The sequence below is a fragment of the Artemia sp. Qi Xiang Cuo genome, chromosome 8, assembly GCF_049724085.1.
Source record: "Artemia sp. Qi Xiang Cuo chromosome 8, ASM4972408v1, whole genome shotgun sequence".
Lineage (NCBI taxonomy): Eukaryota > Metazoa > Arthropoda > Branchiopoda > Anostraca > Artemiidae > Artemia > Artemia sp. Qi Xiang Cuo.
This window is the reverse complement of record NC_142801.1, coordinates 51,061,564-51,086,053: the sequence shown is the minus strand read 5'-3', so window position 1 is coordinate 51,086,053 and position 24,490 is coordinate 51,061,564. Positions and strand designations below refer to the sequence as shown.

Below are 24,490 nucleotides of genomic sequence, written 5' to 3'. Positions count from 1 at the left end.
TGCAGCCTCAGTAACAACTGCAAGACTTTAGGCTGTCATATATTACCTAATCTTTTTGACATTATACAAATTTCTGATCCGAAAATTTAATATTTGTAATTTTCTTTTTCCAAATTTCAGGCATAAAATTAGTAATGAAAAAAAAAATACTCAAAAGTTAATAATAAGTCAGGAAGTTAAAGTTCGGTTTTATCAGCTATATAGCTAGAAAAGTAAAAAAAGAAAAAAAAATGGCTGTTTTGGTATGATGGCAGAAATAAAAATTAAATAGAAAGGAAAATTCTTGAATTCCACTATAGTAATGTTCTGTTTGTATATGGGAATGTTCTATTCCCATAATAACTGCTTACTCTCTTTTATATTTGGTTTATTAATAATACAAAATTTACAGGAAAAACAAATACCTTAGAAAAAATTGTTCTGGAACCTATTTTAAAAAAAAAAACATAAAATAACTCATCCATTTCAATCCTATAATATGCTGAAATGTTAAATTTGCTCTTGACTTTTTGGAGTAATACCAAGAAAACAAGGCTACAAACAAGTATTGTCAGGCATTTGCAATTTTCCTTATCATTGAATTAGCCTGTGTTATAATATGGTGGCTAATTAAGTAGCATTCGAATTTGATCATCCCGTCTCAGTGAGTTCAAATACTAGCTTTATTTGAATTTAAAAAAGACTTTTTTTTTATATAAAAAGCTGAGTTGTGCAATGGAATTGTCTCAAGAAATAGGAAAATATATCCTATTCTATTGTGATTCTTTAAAAAATTCCATTTTCATGGTTCAGGTTCTCAATCAGTGGTGTCAATTCACAGAAATTACGGGGGGGGGGAACCATTTTTCAAAATTTATTTTTCAACATATGGTGGCTAATTAAGTAGCATTCGAATTTGATCATCCCGTCTCAGTGAGTTCAAATACTAGCTTTATTTGAATTTAAAAAAGACTTTTTTTTTATATAAAAAGCTGAGTTGTGCAATGGAATTGTCTCAAGAAATAGGAAAATATATCCTATTCTATTGTGATTCTTTAAAAAATTCCATTTTCATGGTTCAGGTTCTCAATCAGTGGTGTCAATTCACAGAAATTACGGGGGGGGGGAAGCATTTTTCAAAATTTATTTTTCAACATATGGTGGCTAATTAAGTAGCATTCGAATTTGATCATCCCGTCTCAGTGAGTTCAAATACTAGCTTTATTTGAATTTAAAAAATACTTTTTTTTTATATAAAAAGCTGAGTTGTGCAATGGAATTGTCTCAAGAAATAGGAAAATATATCCTATTCTATTGTGATTCTTTAAAAAATTCCATTTTCATGGTTCAGGTTCTCAATCAGTGGTGTCAATTCACAGAAATTACGGGGGGGGGAAGCATTTTTCAAAATTTAGGGGTGGGGAGGGGTAATACCCCTGTCCCCTTCAGTTGACGCCACTATTCCAAATCCTAGTTCATCCTCCTATAACTAGTCACATACTGTAAAGAAGTGGCACACAATTTTCAAAATTCCTGCATGTGTGCCCAGCTATCCCTTGCTCTTTACTAAGTGTGTGTCTTTGGGGTAAGTGCGATGGGTGTAGTATTCCACATAAACTCTACTTTAGGAAGAAGGACTTGGTCCGTTTCAAAAGTCTGAAAACCTATGTACAGTATGAAAATGAATGCTATTGCATGGGAAACACTGGTCCCATAGAGATCAATTTTACAATGGTTGTAACCAACTACATACATAAAAATTGTGTTCGAAGTGACCCAAACGCCTCAAAACACTAAAGACGCAAATTGTAGAAAAATTGCGGAAAAAGCCTCTGGACAATAACAAGATTCCAGATTAATGGGTAAATTGAGAAGGCTTAAACCACTTTAAAATGCTCGGGTGCCATGTTTACTTTACTGAAAAAAAATGTATTAAAAGCAGTATGTTTATGTTTGTCAAAACATCAATAACACCAAAGAAGAAAAGCACAATATTAGTTAAGATTACAAGAAAGAAAAAAGAAATATCTTAGAATAACTAAATCTGTGTCCTTTAATTTAATTTTACAACTCTAAAAGGACACTTTTTGTTTTAACTTTTCCCTTTGATTCTATTCAGGGGAGGACTTCAAGCATTTTTATTGGGGAAAGGGGCAAAAGGGGTCCATATCCGAATGGTCGTTTTTCAAATAATGCCAGGAACCCCCCCTCCCCGCTGTTTAAAAATTTCCCTGGAAAATCCCTCCAACAACTTTCCTCCCCATGGAATATTCTCCCAGTGGAAAATTCTGACAGTGGCGTTAGCGGGACGTCAGCGGGGCATTCATCTACACCTGTGGATCTGAAGGGCACTGGAGCCATCGCTGAAGCTTCTGAATCACGCACACTGGAACCAACCACGACGCAACAGGCACCTGCACCAACCAAGTCTCTGTTGTTGTTTGCAAATGACATCGGTTATTTTGTCAACAAATCATCCAGTCTCGATGCAAATTCTAAACTTCGTTTGCTGAAGATCCCTTGGACTCCAGATATCTCCTAGATTTTTACAGTATCCGAAAAACGGAAGCTGAAGTTTCAGTTAACTTGGCTCGCTCGTTCAGTTGGTTGTCCTATTCTCCGTCTGAGGACGCTGCTTTTTGCAGATTTTGCGTTCTGTTCTCCTCGTCAGAGACAGCTGGCAAAGGCTGCCACCAGTACTTAGAGTATCTAGTTACCAAACCATTCAGGAATTAGACGGATGCGAAAGAGTCCGTCACAGCTCACTAATAAGCACAGTTTCATAGAATCTGCATCATATTGGCTGAAAACTTTATTTCTGTCTCAGAGAAAAGGCAGGACAATATCGTGCACCAACTAGACGCGGTGAGGAAAGCGCAGGTTCAAGAGAATTGCCAGACGTTGCGACCAATTGTTGATACGGTGATATTTTGTGGGTGGCAACAGCTTGCCCTTCGTGGTACCAACGATACCGGCCCCATTTCGGTCTCGGATCCAGAACTTTCTCACAAAGATGGCAACTTCCGAGCACTACTGCGGCTGAGGGCGAGACACGGTGATGATGTTCTGAAGAACCATCTTCTTTCTGCGGCCGGAAATGCCATATATCTTTCTCCCATCATCCAGAATGGTATTATCGCCACATCCGGGGAGCTTCTTCAGCAGTCTATTATTTAAAGAGTAAACACAAGTCCATGCTTTTCGGTGCTTGCCGATCAAACGTCGGACGCTTCAAATACCGAGCAGCTGTCTGTTTTCGTCCGCTACACTTTCAAAAGAAACTTGCATGAGGACTTCATTGGTTTTACCCCAGTTTCTTATTTGACTGGGCAAGGTCTGGCTTCATCAATCCTGCGATTTCTTGACAGCCTTGGTCTTAATCAGAACAAGATGGTTGGTCAGGGATATGACGGTGCAGCAGCGATGAGTGGGCATCTTAGGGGTGTAAAGGCTGTTATACGTGAAAAGTATCCGAAGGCGCTTTACGTCCATTGTAGTGCGCACAGTCTCAACTTGGTCATCTCTTCTGTATGCTCTATTCTAGCGTCTAAGCATTTCTTCGGTGTCTTCTCACAAGTCTGAAGTTTTTACCATACTTATCCACTCAGGAAAAAGAATTCAAAAGAGAAGATGAACGATATACTACCGAATTCGAGGAAACTTACTTTAACCAGACTCTGCGAAACAAGATGTGTGGAGTGCCAAGATTCAGTCGTGCGTTTTCTTGAGCTGTACCGACCAATCCTGCTATCCCTGGAAGCTCTTGAAGAGAACGGAAATGCAGAAACTTCTGCAAAAGCGGTGCAGTTGCTGGACATGATGAACCAGTCGCAATTTGTTGTGTGTCTCCATGTGGTCAAAGAGCTTTTTTGCCTTACGCTTCCACTGTGCAAGACTCTTCAGTCAGTTGACTGTGATTTGGCAGCTGCATGCAGGTACGTGGAAACTGTCCTTTCAAAAACAAAGGAAATGCGAGAAAATTCTGCTACTGCTTTCACTCTATTTTCGACGAAGCTCAGCGTTTTTCCAGCGACTTAGGACTGGAGATGACTCGTCCAAGTACGAGAGGTGGCCGGAGTATGCAAGCAGACGATCCAGACCTTCTCAACCACTATAGAACCTCGCTCTTTATTCCTTTCCTGGACCACTTCAGTTCCGAGCTGAAACAATGATTTGTGCTTCACCAGAAACTGCTGTCAAATCTCAGCGTCCTTTTTCCTGCCAAAATTGTTTCTATCGATCTGAAGGCATTAAACCAGGAGTCATTGGTTGAAGTGTATGGCGATATTCTTCCCGAGCCAGACTGTCTGAAGCAAGAAATTGAGCTATGGCGCATCAAGTGGGAGAATGTTCCGGCATCAAAGAGGCCTACTTTTGCTGTGTCTTCGATTCAGGCATACGACCCCAGCATTTTTCCAAATGTTTTTCTTCTTCTGGCTGTTCTTGCGACGTTACTTGTTAGTACTGCTACTCCGGAAAGAAGTTTCTCAACACTCAGAAGGCTCAAAACCTGGCTGAAAAATTCAACAGGAGAGGAGCGATTGAGTGGCTTAGTCCTTCTTGCAGTCCATTGGGACGTTGATATATGCCCTGACAAGGTCATCGAAATTTTTGCAGGGAAGAAAAATCGTCGCCTGGATTTCGTTTTATAGATATTCGCTCTTACTTTTAGCTAATAAAAAAAAAACTAAAAAATATATAGACTACTTCTACTATTTGGCTTCTTTTTGCTTTAACTGTTTTTGCTGTCTCCAAAAAAAAAAAAATAGCTTGTAGCATTTAACTGTATGTAAATACTTCTCTTGTTTTTGCGTTACAAAAAAAAAAAAAAAACAACCTAATAAAAAATCAAAAAAAACTAAACAAAAAAAAAACCTTAAAGATACGAAAGTATGCCTAATGGACGCGTCCTCGTTCGCAACGGACGGACTAACGGTCTCGAGCTAACGTAATGTTGCTCGACGATTTAGACAAAGTCCACGAGGATAAAAAAGTCAAAGTCCCTGTGGGTTGAAGCTTCTATCTGATATTTATTGGGCCATGGGAACCCCTATTCACTCAAAAAATATATAAACGTATATTATCTCGTCTGAAAATCGGACCTAAAGAAGAATTTACAGATACGCTATTTTAGTAGCCTGGGTACGCATAATGTCTTTCGATTTATCTTGCTATTTTACTGTGATTTTTTTTTCTCAGGGGCCAATATCGCGAACGCTTTTAGGCAGACCGGAGACGAATATCCCCCTCCTCCTTTCTTCTACATAACCAAAATTTGAAATTCTCTTATTTTAACCCAGGAGTAGCTGAAAGTTTCAAAAGATTCTCCAAAGCTGTGTCCAAGGTTTTCCAGACACGTGATTTTGGTATACTGGATACACATAGTGTCATTTGATTTGCCTCGAGACTTCACCTTGAATATATTCTCAGTTCTAAAGTGGCTCGTAGGGCAAAAGGCATAAAAAAAAATAGATTTTTTAAACAAAGCAGATTTCAAATTTGAAATAATTGCCCCTTTGCCTTCTCTCCCAAGTGAAAGTTTGACCCCCTTCCCCATCACTCTCTGAAATTTTCAACTCGATCCATCTAGCCGTTCCTGAGACATTGTAGATACGCTGTTTTGATAATCTTCGTATCTTCCGATTTACCTTGCTGCTTTACTATGAATAGATTCTACAGGTGCTTTTAGCGAAAAAAATATATAAGCAGATCGGAGCAAAATCTTTTCGGTCTCCTTCCCCCTAAAAAAAAAATTGAAATCTCCTTGCCCTCCCTCCTTCTAATACTCTGAGCGCTCCAACTGGATTTACCAAGCCATTCTTGAGATATTTCAGATGTTCTATTTCAATAACTTGGATACATATAGTATGTTTTGATATCCCTTCACCCCCCCCCCCTTCTGAGGTAAATGTTGGGACCCCTTGGCCCCTTAACGCTCACTAATAGTTTCACGTTGATTCCCCAAGGCGAACCTGTGATTTTGCTGAAACTCGATTTTGATAACATGGACACAGATGCTGTCTTTTGAATTAATTCCCTACTTTACTCTGATTAGATTCTAAGTTCTGCTGGGGCTAACAGTGCAAGACTTTTAGGCAAATTTGAAACACAATTTTTTTTCTTCCTTCATTACCTCCCCTTAAAGACATAAAATGAAGCCCCATTGACCCCCCCCCCCCTCCAAGACCCTGAAAGTTTAAACTCGATCCCCCAAGCTGGTCCATTATATTGCTGATACGAGTCCCATAGGGGCTTATAGTGCAAAAGCATTTAGATGGATTGGACATAAAACAATTTTAAATCCCTCCTAAAACTTAATTTGATGTGCCCTTGCCCCTCCCTCCTTCCAACACTACCTGAAAGTTTTAGTTCCATTCTCCAAGACATTACAGAAATTTTATTTTAAAAACATTGCTATTCATAGCGTCTTTTGATTTACCTTTCCCTCTCCCTCAAGTCAAAACTTAAGGTCTACTTGCCCCCCCCCCGCCTGAGGTATTGCAGGTAACGTCTTTTGAAAACTTGGATAAACATAGCGTCTTTTGATTTAATCAGGTATGCCTTTTGCTTTAGGAGTATGTTCTTGGGATACTCTGGGTAATCTTGGCCGTACAAATGAATCCTTAAGAGTTCCAAGCGGATCAGAATTCCAAGACTAGACATGCTTGCCTTTTCTATCAAAACCTACCTGTGAATAATGGGTAATTTACATAATTTCCAGCCATTGCCCTTGGGGCTATGGGGATCATGTGGACCTTGGGGGCATGCTTATTGGCCCTTTCGACTATTCTGAACAAACTTTACATTTCCACATTTCAGTCTGATACCATGGTGGGCTGTGGGGAACCCGGAGGCAAAAAAGTGTAGCATGGGTTAGGGCCAGTTTCTGTCCAATCATTGTTTGCCCTTAAAAAGGACACTCGAATTTCCAATTTCTGATTCTATGAATCCCCTCCTAAGTTTCTATGACCACGCCTTCCATACGAAACGGTTGGGGTAGAAATTATTAAATAATGCATATGAGGTAGATGGCTCTTTAATGAGGCAACGCTAATGCACTGCCCCTGATTTGATGGTACAATAATCGAAATTTTGATTGAAGTTTCTTGTAAGTTTTCTTGATTAGAAAAATTGGATATATTCCCTTTCAACTTTAAACTGTTTTGACCTCAGTTTCTCAACTTTTTCAGGTGCAAGAAAGAGAATTCTTCTCTTCAAAAGGAAACATAATTGTTATTCATCCTGGCTCGAAGTATTTAAGAATTGGACGTGTCTCTGATTTGAAACCTTATGCAATGCTCCAGGCTGTTGCTCGACTTCACTCCCCTGATGCAGAGCGACACGAAGATGCTTTTCTTGTACCTGATGTCAGAATTGTGAGTTCTTTTTTCTTTTATCATACTTAATGGAAAAAGTTTGAGGAAAATAATATAAAAAACACATGAATATCTAAAATGTTTTGGCGTAAAAATGCGACTATTAATAATTAATATATGCTTTTTTAATTGTCAAAATAAAATACACTTAAATTCCAGTTTTGTACCCCCGCCCCCTGCAGTTTTTGAAAAATTGCTGATCAGTCATATATTTTTTTTGAATCTGTGCACGTATGGTTGTCACGTTTGACATAAGCTATTAGAAGAAAGTCTTTTTATGGTGTTCTAGGACACATTAGGTTGAAAAAATAAATTTTAGGTACCATTTCAGATCAGGGGCACCTCAGAAAGAAAAATCCTAATAAAATGAAAGTAGTAACATTAGATCCCTTATTTTACGCTCTTTTCGGATATGATATTCGTGTTTTTAATAATGAACTCCTTTCCCCTGATAGTCCCAGATATAGCCCTAGGATATACACAAAACAAAAAGAAGCCACTAAAACAATGAAACTCTTACTTTAGAATATACGGAACGTATCTATTAATCGGATTATCATGTTTCCATTCATCATTATTAACATTTAGAGTCATTTCAACTAATATATTATCGACAGTTCCATTGGGGTTCATTAGGCAAAACTGAATTCCATCCAGTCTAAACTGGGACTACCCGTTATACGACGCATCACAAAACGAAAAAAAAATGAAGAAATGTATTATTAGGCTATATATGGGACCTTCAGGGGGAAAGGGGTGTAATGTCACAAACATGAATAGGATATTCAAAATCAACACAAATTAAGCAATCTAATGGTACTACTTCTATTTTCTTAAGATGCTTCCATTTCAGCAGGGGCTTCGTTTTGGGGGGGGGGGGGCAAGGGGGCAGTAGTTCCCCCCGTAATTTGGAGAAGAAATTGTTATTTAGCCCATGACCCTTAACTATCCGGATATGGACCCTTATATTTTTCTTTAGATTTCCAAACCCCCACGCTGAAAAAAATAATACCCCGCCTGACCCGCCCCTAAAACGTTAGCTATGTGATCCTAGTCTTTATGATAATTGAAAACTGAAGAGAAGTATACTTTGGTTGCCTGTATCGTTTTTAGAGGAAAAAGGACTAAATTGAGTGGTCATTGAAAAAAAAACTACGCATTTGATAATGAGGGAGACGTGATGCCGAAAGAAGAAGAAGAAGAAGACAAAAACAGAGGTACAAAGATGTTCTTATGTCGTAGAAGCCTATTATTCAGCTTCTGTTTTTTTTTTCGAAACGGTTCAAATGAAACTGTGTATGATATTGTACCTTTTCATAAAAAAGCAAAATGTGTACGCCTATTCATTCTCTGAAACTGTACCTATGTTGGTGTTCTACAAGTTGTAATATAGAAGTTACAAGTTACGATATATAATTATCTCTTCAAGACGAAACATCTCTTGTCTGAGGTTGAAGACTGTTGCATAGAAATATGTAGTCTACTCCAATCCTGTATACAATCAAATGGTGGGCGCCGTGGTTTGACTCCTTACACAAAAGTTGCATCAATGAATAGATCATCTCAGCAACAACCCGAATCGATAGATAAATCGAATCTCAGTTATGTGAGGACTATAGATCCGAATCAAGCCGTCGTAGGAGACAAGGTAAGTAAATCGAAATATTTTAAAGATTTTCAAAGGCAATTGAAGGGTGTTTGTTTATTATTATTATTATGGTGTACAATCTTTTGTTTACATTTTTTTTTATCAGGGATTATCCCAAAATTCTGCAGATTGTTTTCCAGGGATATGCTAGAGCCTTTTGAGGGGACTGGTAGCTTTGAAAAAATAAGTTAAAACGGTAAAAAATATGGGGCGTTGTAAGAAAAATGGTAAAAATCGGGATTTCGCGAAAAAGAGACAAATAACCCCCTTTCTGAGTATGTGTCTTATCTTTTATTAATGTTGATCAGAACCATGTTCAGACGGGTCTTCGGACCCACCCCTTTTCCCCGAAATTTCAAGGTTTTGAAATGTACCCAAGAGTTTTATTATTTTTCATATAGTTCGCCCTTTTCTTTAAAATTAATTTAAAAAACTTTTTCTAATAAAAAGTTTTTCAAAGAAAAGTAAAGAACTTCATTAAACAAAAAATTAGCAAAAATAAAATAAAATAATCTACCGAGCGGGAAACAACCATAAATCAGCCTTGATAAATAAATGAAACCCAAAACGAACAGAAATTACAATAAATAACCGAGTCAAATTCAAAACGAGCAGAAGTTAACATAAGTTGGGCGCAAAACCCCTATGCCTTCCCAAGGCCAGAACAAAATTTGCACTTTACTGAAAAAATATAAATGTTTTTACTTTTATAACTTTAATAAATCAAAAAGTATTAATATTTTGATTACTAAATATCAATATATGTATATTAAACTGAAAATGCACATTCATTTGTATTTTTTCAGTAAAGTGTAAATTTTCTTCTGGCCTTGGGAAGGCATAGGGGTTTTGCGCCCAACTTATGTTAATTTCTGCTTGTTTTGAGTTTGACTCAGTTAATTATTGTAATTTCTGTTCGTTTTGGGTTTCATTTATTTATCGATGCTGATTTGTGGCAGTTTTACGCTGGTAGATTATTTTATTTGATTTTCGCTCATTTTTTGTTTAATGGAGTTCTTTACTTTTCTTTGAAAAACTTATTTTGTGAAAAAGTTTTTTTAGTTAATTTCAGTTCGTTTTATATTGACGTAGTCTCTTCAGGGAAAAAGAGAATGACACTTTCAACCTTTTCGTTTTTTAAGAATTTATAGTATGGCCTGCTATTGTATGCTGGAGAAAAATTTTCAGCAATTTTTAAAAACTTACTACTACTACTACTAACAACTCACCACAGCACCAAGTCGCCTGAGGCCAACACAGCTACGCACGCTCCTCCTCCACCCTAATCTATTCAAAGCCTCCCTTTTTACACCCGCCCACGAAGTTCCCATTTCCTTTAAATCTTTCTTTATGGCATTCTACCACTCCAGACGGGGACGACCTGGTTTCCGTTTAGCCCTAGATGGTTGCCCGAAGAGAACAATCTTCGGCAATCTGTCATCCTTCATCCACAGAGCGTGCCCTAACCACCTCAACCTTTCTTTCATTATAGCCCTAGAGAGCAGTATTAAACCAAATTTTTCGTATAGCATATTGTTTGAAATACGGTCAGTCAGCCGGGTACCCAGAACAATTCTTAAGCAATTTCTCTGGAAAACATCTAGCAAATCTTCATCCGCTTTTCGGGGCGCCCATGCTTCAGAACCATATTTGACCACTGTCATCACTGTAGCTTCTAATATTCTAATCTTGATTTGCAGACTTATCTTCCTATTCTTCCAGATTTTTTTTAACTGTGAAAAAACACCCTGAGCCTTGGCTATTCTACTTTTGACATCTTTACAGCTCCCACCATCTTTACTAATAATATTACCAAGCTAAGTGAAGCTGCACATCTGATCAATATTTTCATTACTCAACATCACTTTTTCATCTTCACTTATTCCTAGCCTTAATGACTTACTCTTCCTAACATTAATTTCCAAACCTATTCTAGCACCTAAACTTGCAAAACCTCTAAAAGTTAATTCATTTTGCTCACACTTTCATCTAGGATACTTAAATCATCAGCATAATTTAGGTCCAGGAGACTTTTTCCTCCCCATTTGATTCCGTGGTCTCCCATTGCCATTCCTGTGCTCCTTAAGACAGAGTCCATCAAAATAGTCCGTATAAAGGGGGATAGAACACATCCCTGATTAACTCCTAATTTAATACAAAACCAGCTGCTAACCTCATTTCCTACCTTAACCGCAGCAGTGTTATTCTCGTACATAGCACTGATCTCTTTAATATATTTTCCTTGAATACCATGTAAGGATGAAATCTTTGATATATCTATTCTTTCAATAGAAGTAAACACTTGCTTATTATCTATAAAACTGAAAACCGGAGTTTTTTTAATATTCAGGCCGAAATAAATGATTAGAATAATAGTGACAATTTCATTAACATATCCTGTATCTTTTCGAAAGCTTCACAGTTCTTCTCAGTCTAAAAAGTATCAAATTACTAAGTAATTTGCTACATACAATGCCTCGATAATTACCACACTCACTTTTATCACCTTTCTTATAAAGTGGCTTAATTAAGGTTCTCCTAAAATTGATAGGTACTTCCCCTTTTTCAAAAATCAAATTCATAATCTTCAATAACTTATTTCTAACCTACGAGCCACCATATTTTAGAAACTCATTTACCACCTAATTAGCACCTGGAGCCTTATTATTCTTTAATCCTTCTAGAACTGTTGGTAATTTCTCCTCACAAAACAAATTTTCAGTTACATTCAAGATCTCACCAAATGCTCTATTTCACTCTATATTTTTTCCTGCAACTCTATCTCGGTTAAGCAACTCCTCAAAATGTTTGGCCCATCTCTTTTTAGTTTTTTCCTTATCGCTAATTGCGACCCCATTCCTATCTTTAACTGGGACAAGTCCGGATTGACTACTCTTTCTCAATTTTTTAATGCGCCAGTACAGCATTTTACTATTTTGCCGTCTAGCTGCCTCTTCCAGATCCTTGGTAATTTTTTCCAAGGCTTCCACTTCACAACTCCTGAGTTCAAATTTTAGTACTTTCTCCACTTTCTTTACATTTATTTTGTTTTTATACGATCTATCACTCAGATAATTCTCGTCCAAGTCCTTTCTCCTATCTATTAACCATAAAGCTTTTTCACTAATATTCTTAGCTCCAGTTCTAGCTTTCTTCCCTAATACACCTTCAGCAACTTCACAAATTATTTCTCTAAAATTATTCCAACCATCTTCCACATTGTCAAATTTTAAACTCTTAAGTTTAGTTTTCAACTGTTCATTGAAAATTTCTCTCAAATTCTCATCCTGGAGTCTACCAACATGAAAATTTTCGTAGAGGTAGTTACCTTTCCTAAATTTCAGATTTAAATTAACCATTGACACTACTAAATGGTGATCTTTACTTTTAATATAAATAATGACACTCCTACAGACCCTAGTTTCCGTTGTTGATCCTGTCGGTCTTTGCTTTATAATCGCAATGTCAGTAAGGTCTACTGTCTTACTATTATTTGACTGACGTACTGACTTGTGAACCACATTATGAAAGCATGCTGCGTTGAATATATCTAATTTGTTTTACTCACAAAATGGACAAAGTATGTATCCATTACTGTTTTCTTTTCCTACACCAAGTTTACCTGGGCTGGGATACCATCTATCCCTATTTCTACAAACTTGGGCGTTAAAATCTCCCAGTAATAACATCATATTTCTACCTGGGACCTTGTCTATTTGCTCCTGTAACTGTAAGTAAAATTCATCTGAGTCACTAGTATCTCCGTCAGTCGGTTCTACAGGGGCTTATAGTACTATAACTGATACCCTGAAGTTTCTAGTCATAACATGAGCAGTTAGAATTCCATTATTAATACCTTCCCAGCCTAAACAAGACTTCGCAGCTTTTTTATTAATCACGAGCCTTACTCCTTGTCTATGCGACCCATCCTCCCTGCCAGAGTAAGCAAATTCTATATCACCCAATGTCATGCTTTCTATCCCTGGGATATGGGTTTCTGAAACCCTTAATAAATCCAGTTCGAATCGTCTGAATTCGTCAGTCAAAATGTTGATACGATAGTCATTTTTTAACGTCGTAACATTCCAAGTTCCAATTTTAATGTTCTTTAAATCATTGAAATTATTTTCACATCAGGAAAAGCAATGATCCTAGATACCAGTGCAGGACGGAGATCACATATCTTTTCAAGTCTACATCGAATTGCTTAAGCCGGCTTAGAACCGAACAGCAAGAAGTCCCTGGAACCTCAGTGAACGGAGGCTTTGTGGAATCCTGGGCCCATCTTGGTCACAACATGGTTTTCAGCACTTGGCGATGCTCTTCTATCAACAAGAGTCGAAATCCTGCACAGACAGTCTCAAGCCTATTACCTCCGACTCATTATATATTCATGCCTACAAATATTATGCTACTACGGGGAGGAATACCCATGATAGATAAATTAGCTAGGAAGAGGTTTTTCAGCCCAAAGACGCCCATCAAAACATACCAAGCCCAGAAGAATTGTCCATTAGTCAGAATCCCATACGACTGCTGTTTCGTTTATTAGGCTATAATTCCCTTGAGTGGCACCACCCCTCAAGTGGAAATAGAGCTGACCGCAAGGTCCCCAGTCTTGCATGTACTCTGAAAGGGCCGAGGCAGCCTTTTGCAGAGGCCGTTATCCATAGATCTAGTACACCCTGCGGTAGTTTTCCTCCTATAGAGGATCCTCCCGCGATGGTGTTCTGCATCACCATGCAATTTAACCCATTACTGGGAGAAGGTTTGCAACTCATGGGACTTGTGGACAAACCAGTGGGCCCTTTTGAGTGTACATTTGAGGGGCCTTCTTCCTCCTCCGCCTGTATTTATGACCCCGGGCGAGGGTGTCCCAGATTCTATTATGGACCCCCAGGGACAAGGTCCCCCCTTGGTCCGTGCCTCCTATGGAGGTACCCTACATATCTGTAGAGCGTTCCCCTATCGCCACCTAGGGACGCCCTGAAAGGCCTGGGGGAGGCCAGATAAACTGACAAGTCTCCTAACACTTATTCTAAATGGAACAAAATTCGAACTTTCGCTTAAAGAGCAAGGCATTGACTAGGGGGCGAACCCCCTACCATACATATTAAAAATCCATGAATATAGAAGTTCGTTACGTAAGTTAACGCGTATGATTATTATTGCCTCTCAAGTTGTTTACTTGTCACTAATTGTAATTGTCTACAAGTTGTTAATTGTAGCTAACACATTTTGTATGCAGGTCCGCTGTACTTTATTCCCCACCCCCCTCCCACCCCTAATGTGCAATTACACAGCCCAAATTTGCCTCCGAAGTATCACATTCCCGTCATATTTAAGTATTCATTAGGATTAACCCAACTTCCCTTTTTGAGTGGTAGTGGGTATATCATACAAGTACCGAATTTTGTTAGACATGAACTTTTTTTTTTCGTTTTTTACTTTTTTATTCTTAAAATATAGCTATTCAAAAATTTTAAATTGTATGGTTTTTCTACTGAAAATGGATTAGATATAAATTTTAGAACTTATTTGTCTTTATTAAAAGTTGATCTTTATTTTGTGTCTCTCAATTTACTTTTAAACACAAAGGTTTTCAATGTATTTTCAGTTCCGTGATTTCTTTCATCAACAAATAAAAGGGCTACCAATGGGAGCACCTTTATCCAAACTGCTGACAAATATTTATGTCGAGAACCTTGAGAATTGGGCATTAAGTTCGTATTTTTAAGACATATCTATTGGGGTCGCTACATGGATGGCATAATCTCACTTTGGAATTATGGGGAAAGGGCACAAACCACTCCAATTTCCAATCGAATGAGCCCTTTTTGAAGCTTCTACGACAACTCCTTCGATACGAAGCGTCCTGGTCTAAAAAAAATAAAATGATAATAATAATATATGTGCCAACATCGTTCTTTACTTAGGCAGCGCGATTGCGCTGCCTATGATTGTTCAGGCGGTGGGACAAAAACTTCTTCTTTTGCCAAGACAAGATAGTCCGAGTGCGCAAGATGGCAAATCTGGTATAAGCCCTTTTTAGGATTGTATAAGAATTATGTCATTTCATTTGTTGATTGATAGAATTTTTAAAAACATACATCCCTTTAAAAATCTAGACACAAATAGTACTGTTTAATTCAGTTTCATACCTCCTCTAGTTGACCTGAAATGGAAAACTTGATACCATTCGCAAAAAAATCTGTTTACCTTTTTTGACAGCTTGGATACACTTACGCTATTTTGATTTGGTTAAATTTCAAGAGCAGAAATTGGAGGGTTGGAGTGGGTGGGTGGGATTGGAAGGGGGATTAGTTGCCCTCAAATCACTTTTGACTATTAAAAAGGGCATTAGCCCTTTCTATTTTCAATCGAATGAGCCCTTTTCGAAGTTCCCACGACAACTCCTTCGATACAAAGTGTCCTGGTCTAAACAACAACAACAACAAAAAATAATACATTATACCCACTTCGATCTTTACTATAAAAATGTCAAGCCTTCCATTCACTTTCGCTATTAAAAAGGGCACTAGGCCTTTCGATTTCCAATCGAATGAGCCCTTTTGGAAACGAAAACGCTTTCTATAAACACCTTATGTGCCCCCAGGGCATAAATTACAACCCTTTCCCTAATGTCTGTTAGGGTGGTTGTCATCCTCTAAGACCGAATTTCCAGAACTTTCAACTACGTTAAACAACATGGCTATCTCCAAATTTTGATTGGATGTGTTTGGGGAAATGGTGGGCATGAGAGGGATGGTAGCCGCCTTTAAGTCACTTTTGACCTTTAAAAAGGGTAAAAGCCACTCCAACTTCCAATTGAAAGGGCTCTTCTGGAAGTTTTTTCGACATCATCTCTGATACAAAATGCCCTGCTCTAAAGGAAAAAATTAATAAATAATACATTGTGCCAACATCGTTCTTATATGCCCCCAGGGCATAACTTAAAACCCTCGCCCTGAGGGTTGTGGGGGAGTGTCCTTCTCTTTATTTAGTCCCCATTTCTTTTCTCGTCCTCGATTGTACCCGTTCTTTACATAGGCAGCACGATCGTGCTGCCTTTGATTTATGCAACAACTTTCTATATAAGCCTTATATGCCCCCAGGGCATAACTTACAACCCTTGTACTGAGGGCTCTGGGGGGTTTATTATCCTAAAAGACCTAATTTCTAGAACGTTCAACTACGTTGAACAAAATAGATATCTCACAATTTTTCTTAAATCTTTTTTGGAAATTGTTGGGCGTGAGTGGAGAGTTAGTTGCTATCAAATCACGTTTGACTATTAAAAAAGGTCCCAGCTCTCTGAAATTTCATTTGAAAGCGCCCTTTTGATGATTCTGTGACAAAACTTTCAATAAAAACTTTATATGCCCCAGGGCATAACATACAATCCTTGCCCTGAGGGCTATGGGGGAGGGATTGTCATCCTTAAAGACCTAATTTCCAAAACTTTCAACTATGTTAAATAAAACGGCTATCTAAAAATTTTGATTGGATGTGTTTGGGAAGAGGTGGGCATGAAAGGGGGGTTAGTTGCCCTCAAATCACTTTCGACTATTAAAAAGGGAACTATCCCTTTGAATTTCAAATCGAATGAGCCCTTTTTCAAGTTTCCACGACAAATATTTCAATAAAAACCTTATATGCCCCCAGGAAATAACTTATAATCCTTGCCCTGAGGGTTTTGGGGGAGTGTCCTCCTCAAAATATATTTTCTATCTGGAAATCAACTACGCTGAACAAACGGCTATATCAAAATTTTTATTGGATGTGTTTGGGGGAATGATGGGCGGGGGGGGGGAGCTAGTTCCCTCTAATCACTTTCGAGTATTAAAAAGGGCATTAGCCCTTTGAATTTCCAATCGAATGAGCTTTTTTTGAAGTTTCTACCACAACGTCTTCTTTAAAAACCTTATACGCCCCCAGGGCATAACTTAAAACCCTTGCCCTGAGGGTTGTGGGGGAGTGTCCTCCTCAAAAATATATTTTCTATCCGGAAAGCAACTATGCTGAACAAAATGGCTATCTCAAAGTTTTGATTGGATGTGTTTGGGGGAAGGGTGGGCGTGGGGGGGACTAGTTGCCCTCCAATCGCTTTCGAATATGATAAAGGGTACTAGCCCTTCAAATTTCCAATTGAATCAGCCTATTTTGTAGTTTCTAAGACAACACCTTCTATAAAAACATTTTATACCCCAAGGGCATAACTTAAAACCCTTGCCCTGAGGGTTGTGGGGGAGTGTACTCCTTAGAAACACATTTTCTATCTGAAAATCAACTACGCTGAATAAAATGGCTATCTCAAAATGTTGATTGGATGTTTTTGGGGGAATGATGGGGGTGAGGGGGGGGGCTATTTGCCTTCCAATCACTTTCGACTATTAAAAAGGGCACTAGAACTCTCAATTTCCAAATGAATGAGCCCCTTTTGAAGTTTCTACGACGACCCCTTCCATATGAAGTGCCCTGCTCTAAAGGAAAAAAATAATAAATAATACATTGTGCCAGCGTCGTTCTTATATGCCCTCAGGGCATAATTTAAAACCCTTGCTCTGAGGGTTGTGGGGGAGTGTCCTCCTCAAAAACATATTTTCTATGTGGAAATCAACTACGCTGAACAAGATGGCTATCTCAAAATTTTGATTGGATGTGTTTGGGGGAATGATGGGCATGGAGGGGGAGGGGGGATAGTTGCCCTCCAATCACTTTCGACTATTAAAAAGGGCACTATCTACTCCAATTTCCAATCGAGTAAGCCCTTTTCGAAGTTTCTACGTCAACCCCTTCGATACGAAGTGCCCGGGTGGAGAGAGAAAAAAAAACACATTGTGCCCACATCGTTCTTTATTTAGGCAGCGCTAGCGCGCTGCCTATGATTTGACCCCCACCCTTTTGATAAAAAATCTACTAGAAGTTGGGGAACCAGAAACGGATCTAATTTTCCCCCTTATTGTTCCCTTACGTGGCATAATAATATCGGACATATCTTTTACGAGGTCGAGTGTATTTCTCAGCATCAGACCAAGCTTTTTTTTAGAGACAGGAATTTATTATCATAGGCAGCGCAATAGCGCTGCCTAAGTAAAGAACGATGTTGGCACAATGTATTATTATTGGTTTTTTTTCTTTAGACCAGAGCACTTTGTATCGAAGGAGGTGTCGTAGAAACTAAGGCCCATGCGATTAGAAATTGGAAGGGCTTGTGCCTTTTATAATAGCCGAAAGTGACTGGAAGGCAACTAACACCTCTTCCACGTCACCATTTCCCCAAACACATCCAATCAAAGGGTTGTAAGTTATGCCCCGGGGGCATATAATGTTTTTTATATAGAGCGTTGTCGTTGAAACTTCAAAAAGAGCTCATTCGATTAGAAATTCAAAGGGCTAGTGCCCCTTTTTAATAGTCGAGAATGATTAGAGGGCAACTAACCCCCCTCTCGTGCCCATTATTTCCTCAAATATATCCAATCAAGATTTTGAGATAACAATTTTGTTCAACGTAGTTGAAAGTTCTGGAAATTAGGTCTTTGAGGATGACAACCAACCCAGGGCCCTTAGGGCAAGGATTGTAAGTTATCCCCTGGGGGTATATAAGTTTTTTTTTTTATAGAAAGTGCGGTCGTAAAAACTTTAAAAAGGGCTGATTCAATTGGAAATTGAAAAGGCTAGTACCCTTTTTAATATTAGAAAGTGATTAGGGGTCAACTAGCCCCCCTCTCACGCCCACCATTTCCCCAAACACATCCATTCAGTATTTTGAGATAGCCATTTTGTTCTACGTAGTTGAAAGTTCTGGAAATTAGGCCTTTGGGGATGATAACCTCTTCAGAGCCCTCACGGCAAGGGTTGTAAGTTATGCCTTGGGGGCATGTATGGTTTTTATAGAAAGTGTTGTAATAAGTTTGATCATGGCCTTTTATAAAAATACGGAATGGTGCATAAAGAAAGAGAATGGAACAATTAGCTACTTCAAAATTATGTCAGGAGTGCGACAGGGATGCGTTTTATCACCCTTTTTATTTGTAATTTTAATGGATTATGTTTTGAGAGAATCGGCTGACTTCGGAATAACAGTCGGAAATAAAATGCTCTCGGACCTTGACGTTGCGGATTATGTGGCACTTCTGGAAATGACAAAGCAGCGACTCCAGGAGATTCCTAATAAAGTGAGAGCTAAAGCGAAGAAAGGTGGCCTAAACACCAACATAGACAGGGCTATATCGATGCCAAAATGAGGCTCGCCAGTCAAGCTCCTGCACAAAAATTGGGGAGTCAAACAGATTTATGATTTTGAGTGCTTCGGAAGTTAGGTCAAATACACAGGGGAGCTTCAAATTGAGGTCAAGAGAAGAATTGGCATAGCAAACGCTGCTTTCAACAAACTTCAGCCAGTATGAAGATCAAAAAAGTACTGGCTTGCACTAAAGCTGCGACTTCTTAATAGCAACGTTTTGTCTGTGCTATTGTATGCCAGTGAGTGCTGGAAACTAGATGTTGAGACAGAAAAAAGACTCACAGCCTTCAAAAACATGTGCTTGAGACGCGTGCTGAATATCGGTTGGCGTCAAAGAGTCAGTAACATTGTGGTCCGCAGAAGAACTGGCCAGTTACTTATCACTAAAGTGATTAAGAAAGAGAGATGAGGCTATCTATGTCACATCCTTTGGATAAAGGACTCAAGAATCCTGAACCAGGTTCAACAATGGCAGCCGTGTTAGCGTCAAAAGAGGAAAAGACCGAGAAACACGCTCAGACGCGCGTACGGTCGTGATCTATATAGTGCTCACACATCACTACAACCCCAGTGGGATGATGTACTTGCCACAGCGTCAATGCGTAACGTTTGCCGAGGCTTCGTCGATACCCTATGCGCCCCAGATGGCTCAGGAGGACAAGGGTTTTAAGTTATGCCCTAGGGGCATATAAGGTTTTTATAGATAGTGTTGTCGTAGAAACTTCAAAAACGGCCCGTTCAATTGGAAATTGAAAGGGCTAGTGCCCTTTTTAATAGTCGAAAGTGATTGGAGCGCAACTACCCCCCCCCCCCCTCACGCCCACCGTTTTCCCAAACACATCCAATCCAAGTTTTGAGATAGCCATTTTTTTCAACGTACTTGAGTCTTTGAGGATGACAATAGTGCCCTACTTTTAAAAGGGCTAGTGCCCTTTTAATAGTAGAAAGTGATTGGAGGGCTGCTAACCCCCTCCCACGTCCACCCTTTCCCCAAACACATCCAATAAAAGTTTGGAGATAGCCATTTTTTTAACGGAGTTGAAAGGTCTGGAAATTATGTCTTTGAGGATAACAATTCCCCCTGCCCTGCCGCTCTGAGAAGTAAAAACTAAAAAAAAATAAAAATAAAATTAATACTTAGTTATAGTCATTTATTTACTTTCCTTTTAAACAAAGAAGTGTCGATAATATTCCTTATATTTCTTTTTTTTTTTGGGGGGGGGGAGGGGGGTTTCTGAACTAAAATTTTCAGAAGTTTAAGAGTAAATGACTAAAGCTTCTATTGTCAATATTTCATTTTTTTTCTTGCATGCTCTTTATTACCTATTACGGTTCCGTTTATTGTAAATTCAAATAAGCTTCATAAAATTGCCAAGTAATATTACACAGTGTCTTTTATTTGTTGTTGTTCTAGTTTGTGTCTAGTTTTTTATAGTGCTCATTTGTATGGCAATTGTTGTTCTATATAAATCACCTATCTATCCGTCCATAGTTTATACAAATATGTCTAACTTTCTTTTTTAGGTAGTTTATTTAGAGCCGAGAGATGCCTATAACATTCACTTTCCATTCAGGCGGGGTGAATTGAATGTGCATCCTGGTGTTGGTGGATCTCTAACGTCAGTCATTAATGACGTGGAAATCATATGGTGCTATGCTATTGAGAAGCTCCTAAGGATACCAAAGACAGAGCTCGGTGTAAGAAAAGACATATTCTATTTGTTAAGATTAAGGTTAGCGCTAGATAGTTTGCCCCTCCTAGGTGGGACTGATATAAAAGTAAGCCTGAATGGACCATAATAGATTCGTCATTCCTCCAATGATAATGATATAAAATTACTAAGAAAATAAAGCATATCTCAATTAAATATGATGGATAGATTTGTTTAAATAATCATGGCGCTAGAATTATTGAGATAAATACTTTATGCGTAGCACGAGATAAAACAAATGAACAATCAAAGAAGGTTGGCATAAATAAACTTAGTCAAGTATAATTTTCCACCTTATTTTATACCTGTATTGTTTGCCTTATTTCTTAGCCATAAAACAATTAATGTTGAGTTCAGACCATCGGTATATTAAGTTATTTATGATTTTCTCTCTCATTTGAAGCCTTTGGGACTTAATTTCGTCTTTTCTTGTATGTGGATGTGACATAATAGAAAGTTTATACCTCTACTAATAATAATATGGGAGAGAAAGAGTTATATTAAAGAAAATATTTGAGTTTAAGTAAATTTCTACTGAGAGGGAATACATGCAGAAAAGAAATATTTAAGATATTTTTTTTAAGTTTCACGTGAGTATTTGGGTGCTTGTTCTTGCGTTATTGCCTTCATAAAACATGCCCACAAGAGTTTGTGGAATTCGTTACCGTTACCGTAGTAATCACTTTTAATCACCCAAATCCGTAGCGGTTAGAAAGAATACAATTTTGTTTCACAAATCCTTGCCTATTTTGCAGTCAATATAAATTTAATAAATCTCTGCTTCAGCAACACTCGCAAAACAGCCTCTGAACGTCTAAAACAAACTGGAAAAATGGTATAATGTTCACACCTTAATGACAGGGCTTAGGAAAATGTAATGGGACGTGTCATAGATGCAGGTGCATTCTGCAGTGAAGAAATAAGCTCTACTAACCTTAGATTGCTTACATCGAGTAGCCCCCCCATCCTCTGCCATATTTATTTCTTTTTGTTAATTTCATATGTGTTCATAGGCAGTGCAATAATGCTGCCTAAGTAAAGAGCGATGTAAGCTCAATGTATTATTTTTTTTTCTGTCCAAGGCACTTCATATAGAAGGAGTTGTCGTAGGAACTTTTAAAGGGGCTCATTTGGTTGAAAATTGAAAGCTCTAGCGCCCTTTTTAAGAATCAAGAGTGATTGGTGGGTAACCAGTCCCCCTCCCACGCCTATCATTTCCCCAAACACATCCAGTCAAAATTTTGAGACATCCATTTTATTCAGCATATTTTAAAGGTCTAGTAATCATGTCTTTGGCGATGAATCCCCCCCCCACACCCTCAGGGCAAGGGCTATAAGTTGCACTAGTTGCCCATAACATAAGGTTTTTATGGAAGGGGTGGTCGTATAAACTTCGGAGGGGGTTATTCGATTGGAAATTCTAGTGCCCTTTTTAAGAGCCAAAAGTGGTCTTCAAGAAACGGCTTACATGTAAGAATATGACTGTGAAATAGTCAGCTATAATTTTTTTTCTTTTTAAGAGAAGAGAAAAACAAGATCAACAGTTAACTTTTTTTGATGAGGTAACTTTCTTTATCGGCGGAGATCTAGAGCTATTGCATTATGGAGTGCGTTCGAGTATCCCTTATCCGGAAAGCCTTAACAACCTCCCCGAATGTAATCTGTAAGTGATAACAACAGTATTTATCTGGCCACAGGCTAGCTGGAACACTTATGGGCAACTAAGCAAACAGCAACAATTAGTATGCGTACGGAAATCTAAACATAGCTTATTTACAGATTCCTGAAGGTCTTTGCCTTTTGACCATTGCTTCCCCGTTTTGTTCTTTGTATGTAATGCCTTATGTTTTTTTTATTTACGAAATGATTAAATTGTTTGCATATATGTGATGTCACTTATCCTGGATTTTCTAGAGTTATCAGGTGCAATTGATCCGACGGCTAATCTAGACCGTTTGGAATAGGTGCCTGACCTTTGGTGTCATTTTCCGTTCATGAAACACAAACACAAAACACGTAGGATAAGGAATTGGGCTAGTCGGATAAGTAATTTCGGTAATTTCGGATAAGTAATTTATACTCAAATGCACTAAGGGAAAAAGTATATTTAATATTTTATTTGTCAAGATTGTAGATCGCATTATTTTCATATCCATCTCTGTCTTTTACTATCAAAAATTTTGTCGAGCTTTCAATGTTTTAGCATTGGCATATGCTCAAATTTGAAATTAGTTTACTCGTGAGAAAATTAGTTATACTAATTTTCAGATTTTCAATTTTTGTTCACATTTGTAAGATAACATATATTGTACCTCTCTTAGCTACATATAATCTTTTCTGTTGAATTGAATTTACCTACATTGAAAATATTTTTGTTTTTGAATCGGAGTATCGCTGTTTCTTCCTCACAAACTTTATTTATTCCCATCTTTGCTTATATAGAGGTAGGGTATTTCCCTCACAATTTTCTTATATTTTCTATAGCCTTAATTCGCCTATTTTTGAATTTTTTCCCGAGTTTGTCCTGAATATGCTTCAAAATTCCTGGAAAGATTTATTAAGCAAACATATAGAACAAAATCATTATTACGAGTAGCATTAAATGAAAGTCCTACTCTCTGATTGCTCACTGGTTAGGTAAAACATTGTACACAAATAAAATATATAAAGAGTGAACAATAAAAAATTTCAGAAGATGTCAAAACTGTGTTGCTTTGACAGAAAAGCTATTTCCAGAATCACTAGCTATCAAAAGAATTGTTTGAAAATCTTTTCTATCGGTTATTTTTTTTTGTGGGGATTGGGGAGGATAACATGATAATTTTTTAGACAGAAATAATTTATTCTCGAGAATAAACATAGAAAATAATTGACACCCATGAGGAAAATCTCAGATTTTTTACATTTTTTTTAAAAAATTCGTTATTGTTCTTAACTAAATTTTTTTTATAGTTGAAAACTGTAAGGCTTTAAAAAAAATTGCTTTTTTGATAAAAATGTCCTTCCTCCGAAATAAATTTCTGCGCACGTGTCTCGTTCTCACTATTATTATTATTGTGTAAAAGTTGTATTTAAAATTGACATATTTATGATGGGTCACCGACCAATTACTTAGTTGTTTGTTTTAGAATAATAATCACAGAAAAGGAGAAAAAAGAACCTGTATCATTGTTTTTTTTCCAGATCGGTATAAAGAATATGTTTCATATGGATATATTTTTACAGGGTCGTTACTAGCCAAAATCTTTGGGGGGGGGGGACAAGGGATTTTACCAACTGGCTGGTCATTTTTACCGACAATTTTTTGTCAATAATCAGCACAATGTCCTTTTCGAATACAATGCGCAAAATCACTGCACGAGTTTGTAAAACCGACTATTTATTTACCGACCGATATTCAGATTTCGGTACATATTATGTCACTATTTTAATGCTCTTAATTTAACCAAATGGGAAATTGTGGCACCATCTGTAAACTCACGACAGGAGTCGATAAAACTAGTGTGTTTACCGACAAAGTTCGAACTTT

At 37.8% G+C, this 24,490-nt stretch overlaps 1 protein-coding gene across 1 annotated transcript in view; it reads left to right on the top strand.

Moving 5' to 3' along the window:
- The window catches only part of Arp8 (Actin-related protein 8), a 66,298-nt gene that overhangs the window by 9,030 nt on the left and 32,778 nt on the right, over positions 1-24,490 (top strand). The window contains exons 2-4 of the mRNA XM_089093563.1: positions 7,170-7,355; positions 8,785-9,003; positions 20,774-20,947. Of these exons, the coding sequence (XP_088949689.1) occupies positions 7,170-7,355; positions 8,785-9,003; positions 20,774-20,947 (579 nt within the window). The remainder of the gene's footprint in view (positions 1-7,169; positions 7,356-8,784; positions 9,004-20,773; positions 20,948-24,490) is intronic.